General features: G+C 47.6%; 1 protein-coding gene across 1 annotated transcript in view; it reads right to left on the reverse strand.

Annotated features, from left to right (window-relative positions):
• Positions 1 to 14,523, reverse strand: part of MERTK (MER proto-oncogene, tyrosine kinase) — a 130,338-nt gene that overhangs the window by 95,933 nt on the left and 19,882 nt on the right. Inside the window, exon 2 of the mRNA XM_030827648.1 lies at positions 1,822 to 2,242. Within this exon, the coding sequence (XP_030683508.1) occupies positions 1,822 to 2,242 (421 nt within the window). The remainder of the gene's footprint in view (positions 1 to 1,821; positions 2,243 to 14,523) is intronic.

The following is a 14,523-nucleotide window of genomic DNA, read 5'->3' on the forward strand; positions in this document are numbered from 1 at the left end:
AAGCAGTCTTAGCCACTGGCTGAGAACGGCTGCCAAGAGACCCAGCCAGAATAATGTGGAAGTTGCATTTTTTGCCTGGAGGCTAAGGGGTTATCCACTAAGCAAGCCTACAGCCTGGGGGAAAAAATGTAAATAAAAGGGCACATCTTGTGGAAGTGTTGGCACACTAACCTGAGTAGTTAGGTCTGTGGTAATTGTGAGGTAGTTTTCTGAAAAGGAAACAAAATGATTCACTAAAAGGCATGACACAGTATGGGACGGTGCCAAGTATCATGTCACAGAAAGTGAAAATGTAACAGATCAAAGAAGGCTCCACTCCAAAGTGGAGGAATTGCAGGAAAAAGGTTCTTGCTTCCACGCTGTGTGGCTCTGACCTCATTTTGTGCTTTTAACAACCACAGGCCAACCCAATTCTAAAACTGTGCATGCAACGAAGTCCTGATGCAAAAAACAAAAACAGAAAAGCAAAACACCATCTGGCTAAGAGGAAAGAGTGGAGAATACAAAAGGGGTGGCGTGAAGAGAAGCATCTACCTGCCCGTCTGCAGCATTCTGAGACATGACAGCTGGGTCTCCAGGAAAACAGAGTATTCCAGATACAGGTCCTGGCTTAGCTTATCCCTGTCACACACAACCCCCCACCTCATCTAGCTTGCTCTTAAAAAACAAAGTGGAGTACTGAGATGATGGTCTGAGGCTTAGGGCCAGTCTCATTTCCAGAGACAGACTTTCCATCTCTTCCTGCCCCACGGTGCACGGGGGCTACATCAGCACTGGGAGGCGGTGGGGAGAGGTGGAAGGCAGGGGTGGCAGGGTAACTGAAGGGATGAGAGAGCTGCACTGGTTTTTATTTTTTGGGTTTTTTTTTTCTTTTGAGACAGGGTCTCACTATGTTGCCCAGGCTGGAATGCAGTGGCTAGTCACAGGTGCAATCCCACTACTGAACAGTGCAGGAGTTCTGACCTGCTCCATTTCTGACCTGGGCCAGTTGACCCCTCCTTAGGCAACCTGGTGGTCCCCTGCTTTTGGTGGTGGTGGGGGTATCCCCATATTGATGCAGACACCCAATTGGCATAGCACACTATAGCCCAGAACTCTCTAGCTCAAACAATTGCACTGTTTAAAAAGCCCCACATGGCCAGGGTGATTTTGACGTCTCCTCCTACCCGGTAAGAAACACTGTTCCCACTCACTGGTAGAGCTCTTGGGTCCAGCTGTACTTGATATGATATGTAGGTCAGGTGGGAAGTAGCCTCCCAGGCCCAGCCCCTGAGTCTCTGTTAACCAACAGTTCCAACACTGCCAAGCTCAGATTGAACACACACTGTCAGTTATCCTTCAGCTTTCTAAAGGGACCAGTGGTTTGCTTAAACAGAAAACAAAAGGCTTTTGCTTTTGAGGCAGCATTAACATAATGACATTTAAAAAGAAAGGAAGAGGCCTGGCAAGGTGGCTCATGCCTCTAATCCCAGCACTTTGGGAGGCCGAGGTGGCCGGATCACCCAAGGTCAGGAGTTTGAGACCAGCCTGGGCATCATGGTGAAACCTCATCTCTACAAAAAATACAAAAAAAAAACCCAAAAATTAGCTGGGTGTGGTGGTGGGCGCCTGTAATCCCAGCTATGCCAGAGGCTGAGGCAGGAGAATCGTTTGAACTCAGGAGGTGGAGGTTGCAATGAGCTGAGATCGCGCCACTGCACTCCAGCCTGGGCTACACAGTGATACTCTGTCTCAATAAATAAATAAATAAATAAATAAATAAATAAATAAATAAATAAATATTAAAACTAAAAAAATAAAAAAGGAAGCAAGAACACATACCTGAAGGAAGCAATTATTGCTGTAACTTCATCATCTGGATAAAACTGTGTAATTGCATGATGTGCCCCAAGCAATTCCTTCCCATCTTTCCACCAAGAAATTGTGGTGTCCTGGTATATATTAGGTACACTGATGGAGCAATTAAATTTGACACCTTTATGTTCAGAAAGTATTATGTGTCCAACTGTGTGTTTGAAGGCAAGAGGTGGTAGGGGCTTTGACTCGACAGAGGTCACCCGGGGAATGGCTACATTTCCTGTATGTGGTCTTCCAGGCTGGGTTGGTGAAAACATCAAGGCAGGCTGGTACCCACTGGCGTGAGGAAGGGATAACAGCGGTGTGTGGTCAGTTTGCAGGCTCCCTGGAAAAGGTCCCAGGAATAGCGGGTAAGGCTTGGCTTCTTCTCTTGCCTCAGTGATAGCTGTAAAACAGAACACCCAAATTTTAGCCTTTTAAATAAGAAGAGTTTCCCAAGTAGGTTCCCAACTTCTTAGGCCATGAAGAGAGAGCACTGGGGTGTCCTCTGTGCCCCAGGAAAAGATAAGCAGAATTCATCAACACACACATCTGGACAATTCTCATTCACCAGTTCATTCGTTTGTAAACTCGCCTCTGGAAGAGTCTTGAAGAAACATAACTACCCCTACCAAAAATAAAAATTTTCTTATTACTGACTCATTCCAAGTCCTTCATGCCCAACTCAGCAGTATAAGAAGAAGGTGATGATACAGCAGGGCTCAAGGTCACTTTTCTTGGCCAGGTGCGGTGGTTCACACCTGTAATCTTGGCACTTTGGGAGGCAGAGACGGGAGGATCACCTGAGGTCAGGAGTTTGAGACCAGCCTGGCCAACATGGCAAAAACCTGTCTCTACTAAACATACAAAAATTAGCTGGGCATGGTGGCACATTCCCGTAATCCCAGCTAACTCAGGAGGCTGAAGCAGGAGAACAGCTTGAACCTGGGAGGCGGAGGTTACAGTGAGCCAAGGTAGCACCACAGCACTCCAGCCTGGGTGGCAGAGCGAGACCCTGTCTCAAAATAAATAACTTTTCTTACTGTCTGCTCTGTCAGAGACTATGCTGCAAATTTGGCTAATAGTCTTTAAAAAGCTGCTCAAGTTTCGGAAAAAACAAACAAACAAAAAACAAAATTAGCCAGATGTGTTGGCATGCATCTGTAGTCCCAGCTACTTGGGGGGCTGAGGAAGGAGGATCACTTGAGCCCAGGAGATCAAGGCTGTGGTGAGCCAAGACTGTGCCACTGCACTCCAGCCTGGGTGACAGAGTAAGACCCTGTCTAAAAAAAAAAAAAAGCTGCTCATGGCCACAAAGAGATGAGTTTATAATTTTTGTGCTTTAACAACAAAAAAAGTGTGCTTAAGTTACCAGCTATAGAATACTGAAGCTTCCAGGAAAATGCTTGCTTGCTGGAATAAACCTGGAAATGTTTTTATTTCATCTGGTCCACAAATATTTTAGACGGTTTCTGAGCAAGGGAAGGCTCATAATAGCTGTACTTTTAGCTTTCTGAGTGGCATTTTTGGACACAGATTCTACACTGGTTGTTATCTATTCAAATAGGTTGGGAGGGAGTGAGTGAGACAGGCGGGTGAGAGAGATATAGGCCCAGCATTCTACATTATGGGTTGGTGACTGGGGGTACACAGTGGAGGCTCCATCCTTGCTCAAGGGCTGGCCTCCTGCTGTGCTCAGGACATCATGCCCTCCTGGGCTCCTGAGTGTGTGTGTGCAAGGAGTAGGGTGTTCTCTGCTCAGAGTTGTGCCCAATTTAGCAAATAACACAGGATGCCCAGTTAAACTTGAATTTCAGATGAACGACAAATTGTTTTTTAAAGAAACAGGGCCTTATTGCTCTGTCACCCAGGCTGCAGAGCAGTGCCCAGGCTGGAATTTTTTAAATTTAAGTATTCAGTTAAGTGTTTAATTGGCTAATGGGAGATTTAAGCAGGAAATTGTGGGGCAGAAGGGAGGGGATCTGGGAATTTTTCCTCTAGCTTCCTCTCTGCCAAGCCACTCTGGACTGCACATACGCCTCAACTGAAGGACATACCCCTGTCTGGGAACCCTTGCCATGCAGCTCCCTCTCCCATTCCAGCAACTGCTCCCTCCCAGGCCCCTTTGATGTTGGGGGCCAACTCTCATGGCTGTTGCCTTTGGGAACTGCCTCCTTAGTGAGTCAGGATCAATGCCAGATAGAAGAGAAGAGATTTTCCTACAAGGACACAGGAAGACTTTTCCTTATCCTGAGGTCTTAGCAAGTGTGGGAGTATAGGGCCTTCTGTGTGCTTTAGGGGAGGGCTACATGGGTCAGCTGTGGGCTGGCCCGGGGCCCAGCTGTCCAGACAGATGAGTGTGCTGTCATGGGAGTGTTCACTTATGCCAGGGAGTGAAGATCAGGATGACAACAGACAGGGACCATTGCCTCTCCAGTCAGTCACAGCCCACATGCCAGGCAAACCTTCACAAGGGTGGACCTATGCTCTTGGTAGGAGGAGGGGGCTCCTCTTCCTCTGATGTGTGGATGCTTTCTGCAGCAATGCATGTTCTGGCTGTTTGTCTCATGCCTGCAGAGCTCCCTCCAGGGTGCTCTACTTACTCATGTAGGCTTTGTTTTTGTTTGTTTTCTGAGATGGAGTCTCGCTCTGTCGCCAGGCTGGAGTGGAGTGCAGTGGCGCAATCTCACTTCTCTGCAACCTCCGCCTCCCAGGTTGACGTGATTTTCCTGCCTCAGCCTCCTGAGTAGCTGGGACTACAGGCGCGTGCCACCAGGCCCGGCTAATTTTTGTATTATTAGTAGAGACAGGGTTTCACCATGTTAGCCAGGATGGTCTTGATCTCTTGACCTCATGATCCGCCTGCCTCAGCCTCCCAAAGTGCTGGGATTACAGGCGTGAGTCACCGCACTCGGCCCTTTATTCATGTACTTTGAAGCCTTGACAATTCACCTTTGCCACTTGGATGGGCACACTCATCTGTGGTTCTTCCTATTCACTGAGCTACAGAGGACTCAGGAGTCAGGGGTTTAACCCAAATCACTTTTTTCCCCCATTTAAATATAGGTCCCTTTCTTAGAAGGCAAAAATGGGAAGTGGGAGAAGCAAATAATACCTTTGCTGGTTTAATTTATTTAAGAATATTTTAAATTTTTAATTGGAAAGTTAACAAATTTGTTGTGAAAAAATTCAAATAGTTATTGAAGCATATACAATATAAAATGAAAGTCTGGGGCCAGGCGCGGTGGCTCACACCTGTAATCCCAGCACTTTGGGAGGCCGAGGCAGGCGGATCACGAGGTCAGGAGATCGAGACCATCCTGGCCAACACGGTGAAACCCCATCTCTACTAAAAATACAAAAAATTAGCCGGGCGTGGTGGCAGACGCCTGTAGTCCCAGCTACTCGGGAGGCTGAGGAAGGAAAATGGCGGAACCTGGGAGGCGGAGCTTGCCAGCCTGGGGGACATAGCAGGAAAAAAAAAAAAAAAGAAAGTCTGTTTTGTAAGCCCAACCGTGCAAGATAATAACCTCTGATTACAATTTGGGGTATAATCTTCAGTTTTCCATGAGCCAAGCTGTTCACTAAACAAAGTATTAACTTGGTTACGGGCAAGGCCACCCACTAAGGTGACATCACTGAAGTCAGGGAGCCACAAAACCCACCCTGAAATCACTCAACACTCTAGATGGTTTAAAAGATATCTGGGCCAGGCAAGGTGGCTCACGCCTGTAATCCCAGCACTTTGGGAGGCCGAAGTGGGTGGATCACCTGAGATCAGGAGTTCGAGACCAGCCTGGCCAACATGGTGAAACCCCATATCTACTAAAAATACCAAAATTTAGCCGGGTGTAGTGGCGGATGCCTGTAATCCCAGCTACTCAGGAGGCTGAGACAGGAGAATCGCTTGAACCCGGGAGGCAGAGGTTGCAGTAAGCCAAGATCGTGCCATTGCACTCCAGCCTGGACAACAAGAGAGAAACTCCGTCTCAAAAAAAAAAAATATATATATATATATGTATATATATATGATCTGCACAATTTGATTTACCAGAAGTTGATAGAATGATTTGATTGCCAACAGATATTTATATAGCACCTCCTGGGTTCAAGATTTGCTACAACAGTCAAATGGGATAAAGAAAGAGACTTATTTCAGGAACAGAGCCGCAGTGGGTCCCAGGAGCTAAAGGGGAGATGGACATGGCTATCTGGGGGTGGGGAGGGGAGGCTGCCCATAGCATCAGGGAGGCCTTCTCTGACTAACCTCCTATAGTTAGCACCCCCAGGTTAGGTGCTAGGACCCTTTTGTAATACATCTTATGATTACTCATCCAGTTCTTTCTCCACTGCTGGACTGAAAGCTCCATGATACCTACCACCTACACTACAGCCAGTATGTAGGAGGTGCTCAAAATAGGTTTCTTGAATGAGTGAGTAAAGGATGGATCTGAGGAGGGATGGAGAAGGTGCCTGGGGCTGCCAGGGTCAAAGGCGGTGGGAAACTGAAGAGACAGGAAGTAGCCCAACCAGTTTGGGAACAGCACTTTAGCTGAAGAGTAGAGCTACTCTGCTAGAACAAAAGTGGGAGATAAACCAAAATTAAGGTGAATGTGGAGAGCCCTGAATCCCAGCCGAGGCAGGAGAAGTTCCTGGAAGACTTCTGAGCAAGGGAGAGCAAGGCTCAGAGCTAGGCTTGATGAGGGGCATTCTGGCACCAGCAACTGGCTGAGTAGGAGGAAGAAGAGCAGGAAGTGGGAACCTTCCAGGAAGGCAGTGAAGACCTGACTACAGGGACAGTCAGTGAGGAGTAGGAAGGATTCAGGAGACCGAGAAGGGAGGGCTGACAGCAACAGCAACCTCACTACCGCCAGTGTTCCACAAAGGAAAGTCAGTCTGACACCAAATATTGAGGAAAGACGCGATCCTGGCATAAAGGAGAGTTCTCAGGAGTGGACAGCTGGTGGCTCGCGGCTGCTCAGGCTCAGTTTGCTCATAGGGAAAGTGGGGATGGCAACCATGGTGCCTCATAGGGTTGCCAACGGGAATAAAGGAATTATTACTGTCTGGATCACAGTAAGCACTCAATGTTAGCTATTATTTTAATTATTTTCTCATTTTATTATGAGTCAGTAAAAACCTTCCATGGTGTAACTCTTGAGAACTGTTGGGACTGAGGCTGGACCCCCACATGGCTGGTGAGATTGGTGAGGCTCATACTGCACAATTTTAGGGGGGTGGTACTGCCATTCACATCATTGTTGGCTGTATAAATTGTTCTCTAGAGCCGTGCAATGCATAACCTCATCAGCCCTATGTGGGGGCCCTGGGTGATTATACAAAATGTGAAGAAAAAAAAAGCCAAAACAAAAACCATTCCAAGGTTTTGGACCCAAGGGTTGGGGCAATGATGAATTAGAAATTATATTTTAAGTTGCTAAATTTTTCATTGTTTCTACTACTTGGGTTGTATAATGTACCTTTTCCCCCCGTTTTTCCCCCACAGAAGTGGAATACTCTCAAAATTATTTTTGGGGAGTGATTGCAGATGAGTTCAGACTGAAAGGCTTACCCACAACAAACACTTAATGCAAATGTGGTCCTTTCTACACAGCACATGGAAAAGTGGGGGGCCTCTGGTTGTAATTTGGGTGGAATTCACAAGAAATCTCCACCTTATCCCTCCCACCTTCTCCCAGGATTGCTTCCTCATGTGGACTGGATAAACAGCTGGAGTGGAATTTTAACTTCACATAAACGAGTGCTGCTAAGCTGCCTTGGATCACCAGCCTCCCACTCAGGTCCCAGAGTAGCTGCCCAGCTGCTCCAGCAGCTGCATTTACCAATTCCAGGGGCCACTCCATCCAGTCCTGGACTTGTGTGGTGCAGCACCCCTGCCCTGTGCCCGTGTGTTTACAATCACCATGCAACCTTTGACCAGAGCCCTAACATCCGCTTCTTAAAGTCAGGGCTTTTGTCTCCATCATCTGTCTCCGGCACCCAGCACAGGAGATGCCCACGGGACATGATTAGTGAATGTTTATTCACATACTGCCCATTTTTCTGTGTGAGTTTGCCCTGTTTTTCTGAACATACTTGTCTGTAACTTCCTTGAAGGCTGGAGGTGGCATCGTCTGAACCCACCATGATGATTGGCATGGAGTCACATGCAGCAAACATTTACAGAATAAAAGGGTGTGACGTGCAGAGGTCCTGAAGGGTGAGCAGGGAAGAGAGGTGGTCCAGGCAAGGACACTGCTGTGGCTGGAGGCAGAACTTGGAGAGGCTGTCAGCATGCCTATGACACACAATTACAGTGGCTCAGACATTTAGGGACTTTGTGAATAGTCTCTTAGACTCAAAATTGGTTCATTAGGGCATGCCAGTAAAGAATGTTATTTTCCATGTGATCAACTAGTGCACCCTACCCTCAAATCCATGAATCCTTGCTGAGCACTTGTCAAATGCAGTGTGCAAAGGCAGATGGGCTGGTGGGCAGTGCTGTTCAGAGGTTAGCTAGCAGCTTCGCAGTCAGAGGGCTGAGGCCCACCCAGTCCCTCACCACCTCAAGGTATGGCCTCAGGAAAGCTCTATAACTTCTTTGAACTCTTGTGAGGACAAGAGGTTCTCAGCAGTAGGAGCTGATAGACATCGAGTCCACCAGCACACTCCAAAGATATTGGCTGATATGGCTGTTATTGGCTTGCATTTGAACCCTGGCCTGCTGGCCACCTAAAGTAGGAATTTCTAAAGCCAGGTCTGGGCCCTGTGGGGATAAAGGCTGAGTTTAATCAGTGATGTACGTCTTGGACAATGCATGGGAAAGGGCAATACTAAAGTAATATAATTGCCAGCCATGAGTGAGAGGAAAAAATATACATCAGGCTTGGGATGCGAAGGGCTCTCAGCTCTAAGGCATCTCTCAATCTCTCTAGGGATGGTCTCCACAAGCCTTTTCTAACATGAGCTCCTTTGATTTTCTTGCAGCTTGGTGATCACAGCCCAAGGTGATCACCAAAGTAAATAAAGAAAGCAGCAGCAACTGAAATTGCAGGTCCCATGATAGTAGGTGGGGATGTGGCAGCAAGCAGCCTCCCTGGCCCTGGAGTCCCTCCATGCTGTGGGAAGAGGGCTGAGCAGGGCAGGTGGCAGCCCTGTGGGACTGAGGGTGCTGGCTGGTGAACCCTGTTCAGTTCCACCCCACCCCAGCCACCCCAGGATGCTGTGTGCCATCAGCCTGCTTTGGTCCCAGGCACCTGGGAAGAGAGAGGAATAGCTCCTCTACCAGAGTTACAGTAATGGCAGGAGTGAGTGCCAGCCTGGGGGACCCATTACTCCTGCTCTTTCTATTCATTCCCCAATAATAAAATGGGCAGAAGCATCAGTTGAGCTCTCTAAAGTTCAGCCTCAAACTCAAGAGGCCCAGGCTAGGCGTGGTGGCCCCCAGCACTTTGGGAGGCCGAAGCGGGAGGATTGCTTGAGCCCAGGAGTTCAAGATCAGCCTGGGCAACAGAGTGAGACAAGTCTCTACCAAAAATAAAAATAAAATAAAAACGAGGCCCAGAGGAGGCTGCAAAAGAGTGAGAGCTTATCTTTCAGCTCCTAGAGGTTCTTTGCTTCCCACCTCAAGCACACATGAACATATGGCACATAAATGCATGGCCAAGAGGATGCACCTTATTCCAGAGGTACGCTGTTTCCTCACCAGTCTTGCTGTCTGCTGAAGGTATTTGCTATCAAACAGCCCAACAGCCCTCCTGCAGGTGGGTTTGTGATTTAAAGAAAGGCTTTTTTTTTTTTTTTTTTTTTTTTTTTTGAGATGGAGTCTCAGTCTGTCACAGCCCAGGCTGGACTGCAGTGGCGTGATCTCAGCTCACTGCAAACCTCGCCTCCAGGGTTCAAGCAATTCTCCTACCTCAGCCTCCTGAGTAGCTAGGATTACAGGCAAGTACCATCATGCCCAGCTAATTTTTGTATTTTAGTAAAGACCAAGTTTCACCATGTTGGTCAGGCTGGTGTCAAACTCCTGACTTCAGGTGATCTGCCCGCCTCTGCCTCCCAAAGTTCAGAGAAAGGCTTTTGCATCTGGAATCCTGTAAATGCTGGTATCCCTGTTTCCCTACCCTCTCTAGGAGAAAACGCAGAACCTAGACCGGTGACGCCACCCCCCATTCTGTGTGTACACACCAGGTTGATATTTGAATCATGTCCTGAGCAGCTGCCCTGTCACCCAGGTTAAGGACTCCCACCCCACTCCCTTTACCCCCACAGCTATCTGAGGCCAAACATAGCACAAAAGGAAATTTTCTACTTGGTACTATTTATGCAATACCCAAAGGATTCCTGATTGATAAAGTGTAGTGGCCAGGCGCAGTGGCTCACGCCTGTAATCCCAGCACTTTGGGAGGCCGAGGCGGGCAGATCACCTGAGGTCAGGAGTTCAAGACCAGCCTAGCCAACATGGCAAAACCCCGTCTCTACTAAAAAATACAAAAAGTAGCCAGGCCTGGTGGCAGGCGCCTGCAATCCCAGCTACTCGGGAGGGTGAGGCAGGGAGAATTGCTTGAATCAGGGAGGCGGGAGGCAGAAGTTGCAGTGAGCTGAGATCACGCCACTGCACTCCAGCCCAGGCAACACAGTGAGACTCCGTTTCGGAAAATAAATAAATAAATAAATAAATAAAATAAAGAGTAGCAACACTTCATTAGAAGAAAAACAAACGAAGAGTAGCAACACTTCATTAGAAGAAAAAGAAAAAAAAAAAACCTTCAACCAGAACTCACTTGACCTGATGGATCAGTCCTAAATTGCAAATGGTAATTATTAACTTCACTGCAGTGACCCTTGGGCCACTTGGAGAATGTTAAAGGAGGAAGAGGCGATCACACCACCCATTTGCCCTAAGTGTAGCAAAGCCCTGCAAGAGAAACCGGGTGGCTGGCCCTGAGTCAGTGCTGGAGAGAACAGGCCTGGGGCTTGCAGGAAGGAAAGGAAGTAAATGGCTGGGCAGTGTGTGCCCCAAGAGGTCACAGCCCAGCCACAGGAGAAAAGCCCAAGTGCCAGTGAAAGCCCAGAAATGCCTGCACGGTGGAAGGAATGTGAAGTTGCCTGTAAAACACAGTGTTGGCATTGGGTTGCCAGATAAAAAACAGTAAAGCCCTTTACACCTGAATTTCAGATAATCAACGAATATGGGAACACCCTGGATTTACTTAGTGAAACAAATATAACTTAGTATCATTTAGACAAAACCAGCCGGAGCCACAGCACTAGGGATTTCATTGTTGCCCTTCCCACAGGCTGCTTTCTGGGGCTTAGAGCAGCATGGAGAGTGGGTCTGGAGGGGCAAACAGGAACCTGGCACACCAGGAAAGCTATCCAACCTCTCTGAACCAAGGCTTGGAGCATGAAGGGGCTGAGACATCTGAGCAAAAGCACAAGGGGCTTATCAGTGGGGTGACCTTCCTACTGCCCCTGGCCCCATTACACTCCTTTTGGCTCAAAAAAAAAAAAAAAAAAAGAAAAAGAAAAAACATCAAAAAACGAAATGAGCAGAGGTACCTCTCTGCTTGGCCTTGAGCACACATGTTAGCAGGGCAAGCCCCAAGGGCCCCAAAGGGCTTTAGGTACCCTCTCATGATCCCTTTCAGCCTGTCCCCCACTTTTTCACTGGGGCATTTGCCTTTTTCTTGGTGGTGCTTTGCAAAAGAAGCTTCCCAAACAGACTGCAATGCCCATGTCCCTACCATGGGGGGCACCAATGCAACCAGAAAAGAGACTTCCAGAATCTGACCATGACTTTTCACTATCTTCTTCCAACTCTCCCACTATGCTGTCAAACCCAGCGGAATATCAGAATCTTCCAGGAAATGTTTTTAAGCTTTTGATGCCCATGTCCCACCCAGGGCTTGAATTTACTGGCTCAGGGTGCAGCTTGGGCACTGGGATTTTTAAAAAATCTCCTCTTATGATTCTAATGTGCAGCCAGGGTCAGACCCCTGCTTTAGGGAATAGATTCAGTGGCACAAATCACTCTAAGGTGGCCCAGGGGGCTGCAGAAGGCCAGGGATAGGGGGCACTGAGTGGCCTGGATGGAGCTCGCAAATCCTCATGCAGAGGGCCCAGGTTTGACTGCATGTGCTTTAGGAGATGAGGAGGCTGCAGGAGGGGTGGGGTGAGAACAAGAACCCTAAAGTCAGAGGGACAAGGCATAGCCCCACCTCAGCCATGTAGAGGCCAGGTGACCTTGTGCAAGTCACCTGTCCATTCAAAACTCATTCTCCTCATTCTGTAAAATGAGACAGTTTCCCTCCAGCATTTGGGGCTCTGGGATTGATTCTCCCCAAGACTCAGCTGTGGCTTTCACAAGACCCAGAAGAGATGCTGAGTCCCCAAGTTTAATTTCTCCATCATGCCACTCCCAAAACATACCCTCCAGCTCACCAGTACCTGAATTCCCTACTTCAGTACCTGTTTTCTCTCCAAGATAAGAGTGGAATATTGCACGTGGAACAATGCACAGTGTCTGGCCTCCACAGACATGCAATAAATGGCAGCTATTATTTTCCTAACATGAAACATCTGATCTGTCTTGTTTCAAAGGTGCAACTAGTCATGCCTGGACTATCAATGCCAAACATATGGAACTGATTACGCTGACTCAAACCATTCAACTCTTGCAATGAAATATGAATACTGTATATAATATCATGTTTACTTAACCAAGGGTTTCCCTCTGCTTTCTCCACTGGCAGCATGCCAAGTGTCACAGAAAGGCTCTGAGGCAATACTGTCTGGCCAGGGTCTAAAAGGGGCTTTCCCCTCTGGGGGTCTGGGGTTGATACTGCCGGAGGCCCAACTGTGGCTTTCATAAGACCCAGACGAGATGCTCAGTTCATGTTTAACTTTTCCATCATGCCACTCCCAAAACATATACTCCAGCCTACCAGTACCTGAATTCCTATTACTAAAAAGTGGATCCTTAAGGAAAAAACAATTTTCTTTTAAAACGTGACTATCTCCAGAAGACCAGACCTATTAGCAAGAAGAGTTTGTTAAAGTCCTCCCTAAGTAACAGAGGACAAAGAAACCCCTCCAAAAATGACTAGATGTACTTTTCCCTATTCTTCCCACTAAGTACACCCCAGAACACTAGATATAAAATAAGTATTTTCAAAACTCTTACTTAGAGTAGTCAAAAATCACATAGAACAGAACACAGATAGGATGGTGGTTGCCAGGGGCTAAGGGGAGAGGGAATGGGGAATTAGCGTTTAATGGTTACAGAGTTTCAATTTTACAGGATGAAAATGAATGGTGGCCACGACTGCACAACATTATGAATATATTTAATTCCACTGAGCTCTACACTTAGAAATGGTTAAGATGGTAAATTATATGTTATGTGTCTTTTGGCATAATTTTTTTTTTTTTAAGACAGAGTCTCACTCTGTCACCAGGCTAGAGTGCAGTCGCACGATCTCGACTCACTGCAACCTCCACTTCCCAGGTTTAAGCGATTCTCCTGCCTCAGCCTCCGGAGTAGTTGGGACTACAGGCGCATGCTATGAAGCCCAGCTAATTTTTGTATTTTTAGTAGAGACGGGGTTTCACCATGTTGGCCAGGATGGTCTCCATCTCTTGACCTTGTGATCCACCCACCTCGGCCTCCCAAAGTGCTGGGATTACAGGCGTGGGCCACTGCGCCTGGCCTCGTCTTTTAGCATAATTTTTAAAAACAAGACAAAACTCTGAAAGGTAGAGAGAAGCAGGCAGACTGGCTAGGAACCTCAGGACTCAAGAACAAATGGGTTTCCTTTTGCCCCGTATGTCCTAGACTAGGAGCTAAAAGACAAGGAAAGGGACAGCCCAGCCAGACAGAAAACTTTTAGACAATAAACTGCTCTACTCCAGGCGAGCAACCCAAAACACATCACGGCCCCGTCCCCATCCACACCAGCAAAGGTCAAGTGAGAAATCTAGACTTCCACCCTCACCAAGCTATAAAGAAGTACTACAAGTGGCCCTCCAGGGTGGTGTCAGAAAGGGCCTAGAGGGAGTAGAGAACTAAGATGTCTAGCCCCACTGACTGGTGTAAGAGCCATGTGGGAGCCAGGCCTTCCATCCCCACGCAGCATTAATGAAGCAATGAAGCATCTCTCCTCCTCCCCACTGGGGCAGTATCTGGGGCCTGCAGAAAGTCAGGGCTTTCACTGCCAACCAGAAAGGAGGCCATCCTTCCCCCTACTCTAGTGTTGGGGGAGGCCAGGTGGGGAAGAATTGGAATAGAAATGAGGCACTCCCACCTGTCCCAGCCAGAGAGATATCAGTGGAAGCCTGGTGGGGAGCCGGAACTGCCACCTGACCTCTGACCAGCAGTAATGAAGATGTCCCCACACTCGGATGTCAATGGAGGCTGAGTGAGGAACCTAGAATTCTACCCCAACCTGGCAGCAATGAAGCAGCATGCCCTCTTCCCCAGCCAGAGCAATTCTGAGGAAAACAGGTAAAACAGAAGACTAAAATAAGATCCAGGGTCTCAAAATGTCTGTGTGCCAAAAAAAATAAAACTGGTCTCAAGCAGAATGAAATGCCAACACCAAAATGACAAATCTTCTGAAAAATCTTTTAAAGAAACAATCATAAAAATATTTAAATGAACAATTATGAACATGCTTGAAACATGAA

Source organism: Nomascus leucogenys, chromosome 14 (genome assembly GCF_006542625.1).
Source record: "Nomascus leucogenys isolate Asia chromosome 14, Asia_NLE_v1, whole genome shotgun sequence".
Taxonomy (NCBI): Eukaryota; Metazoa; Chordata; class Mammalia; order Primates; family Hylobatidae; genus Nomascus; species Nomascus leucogenys.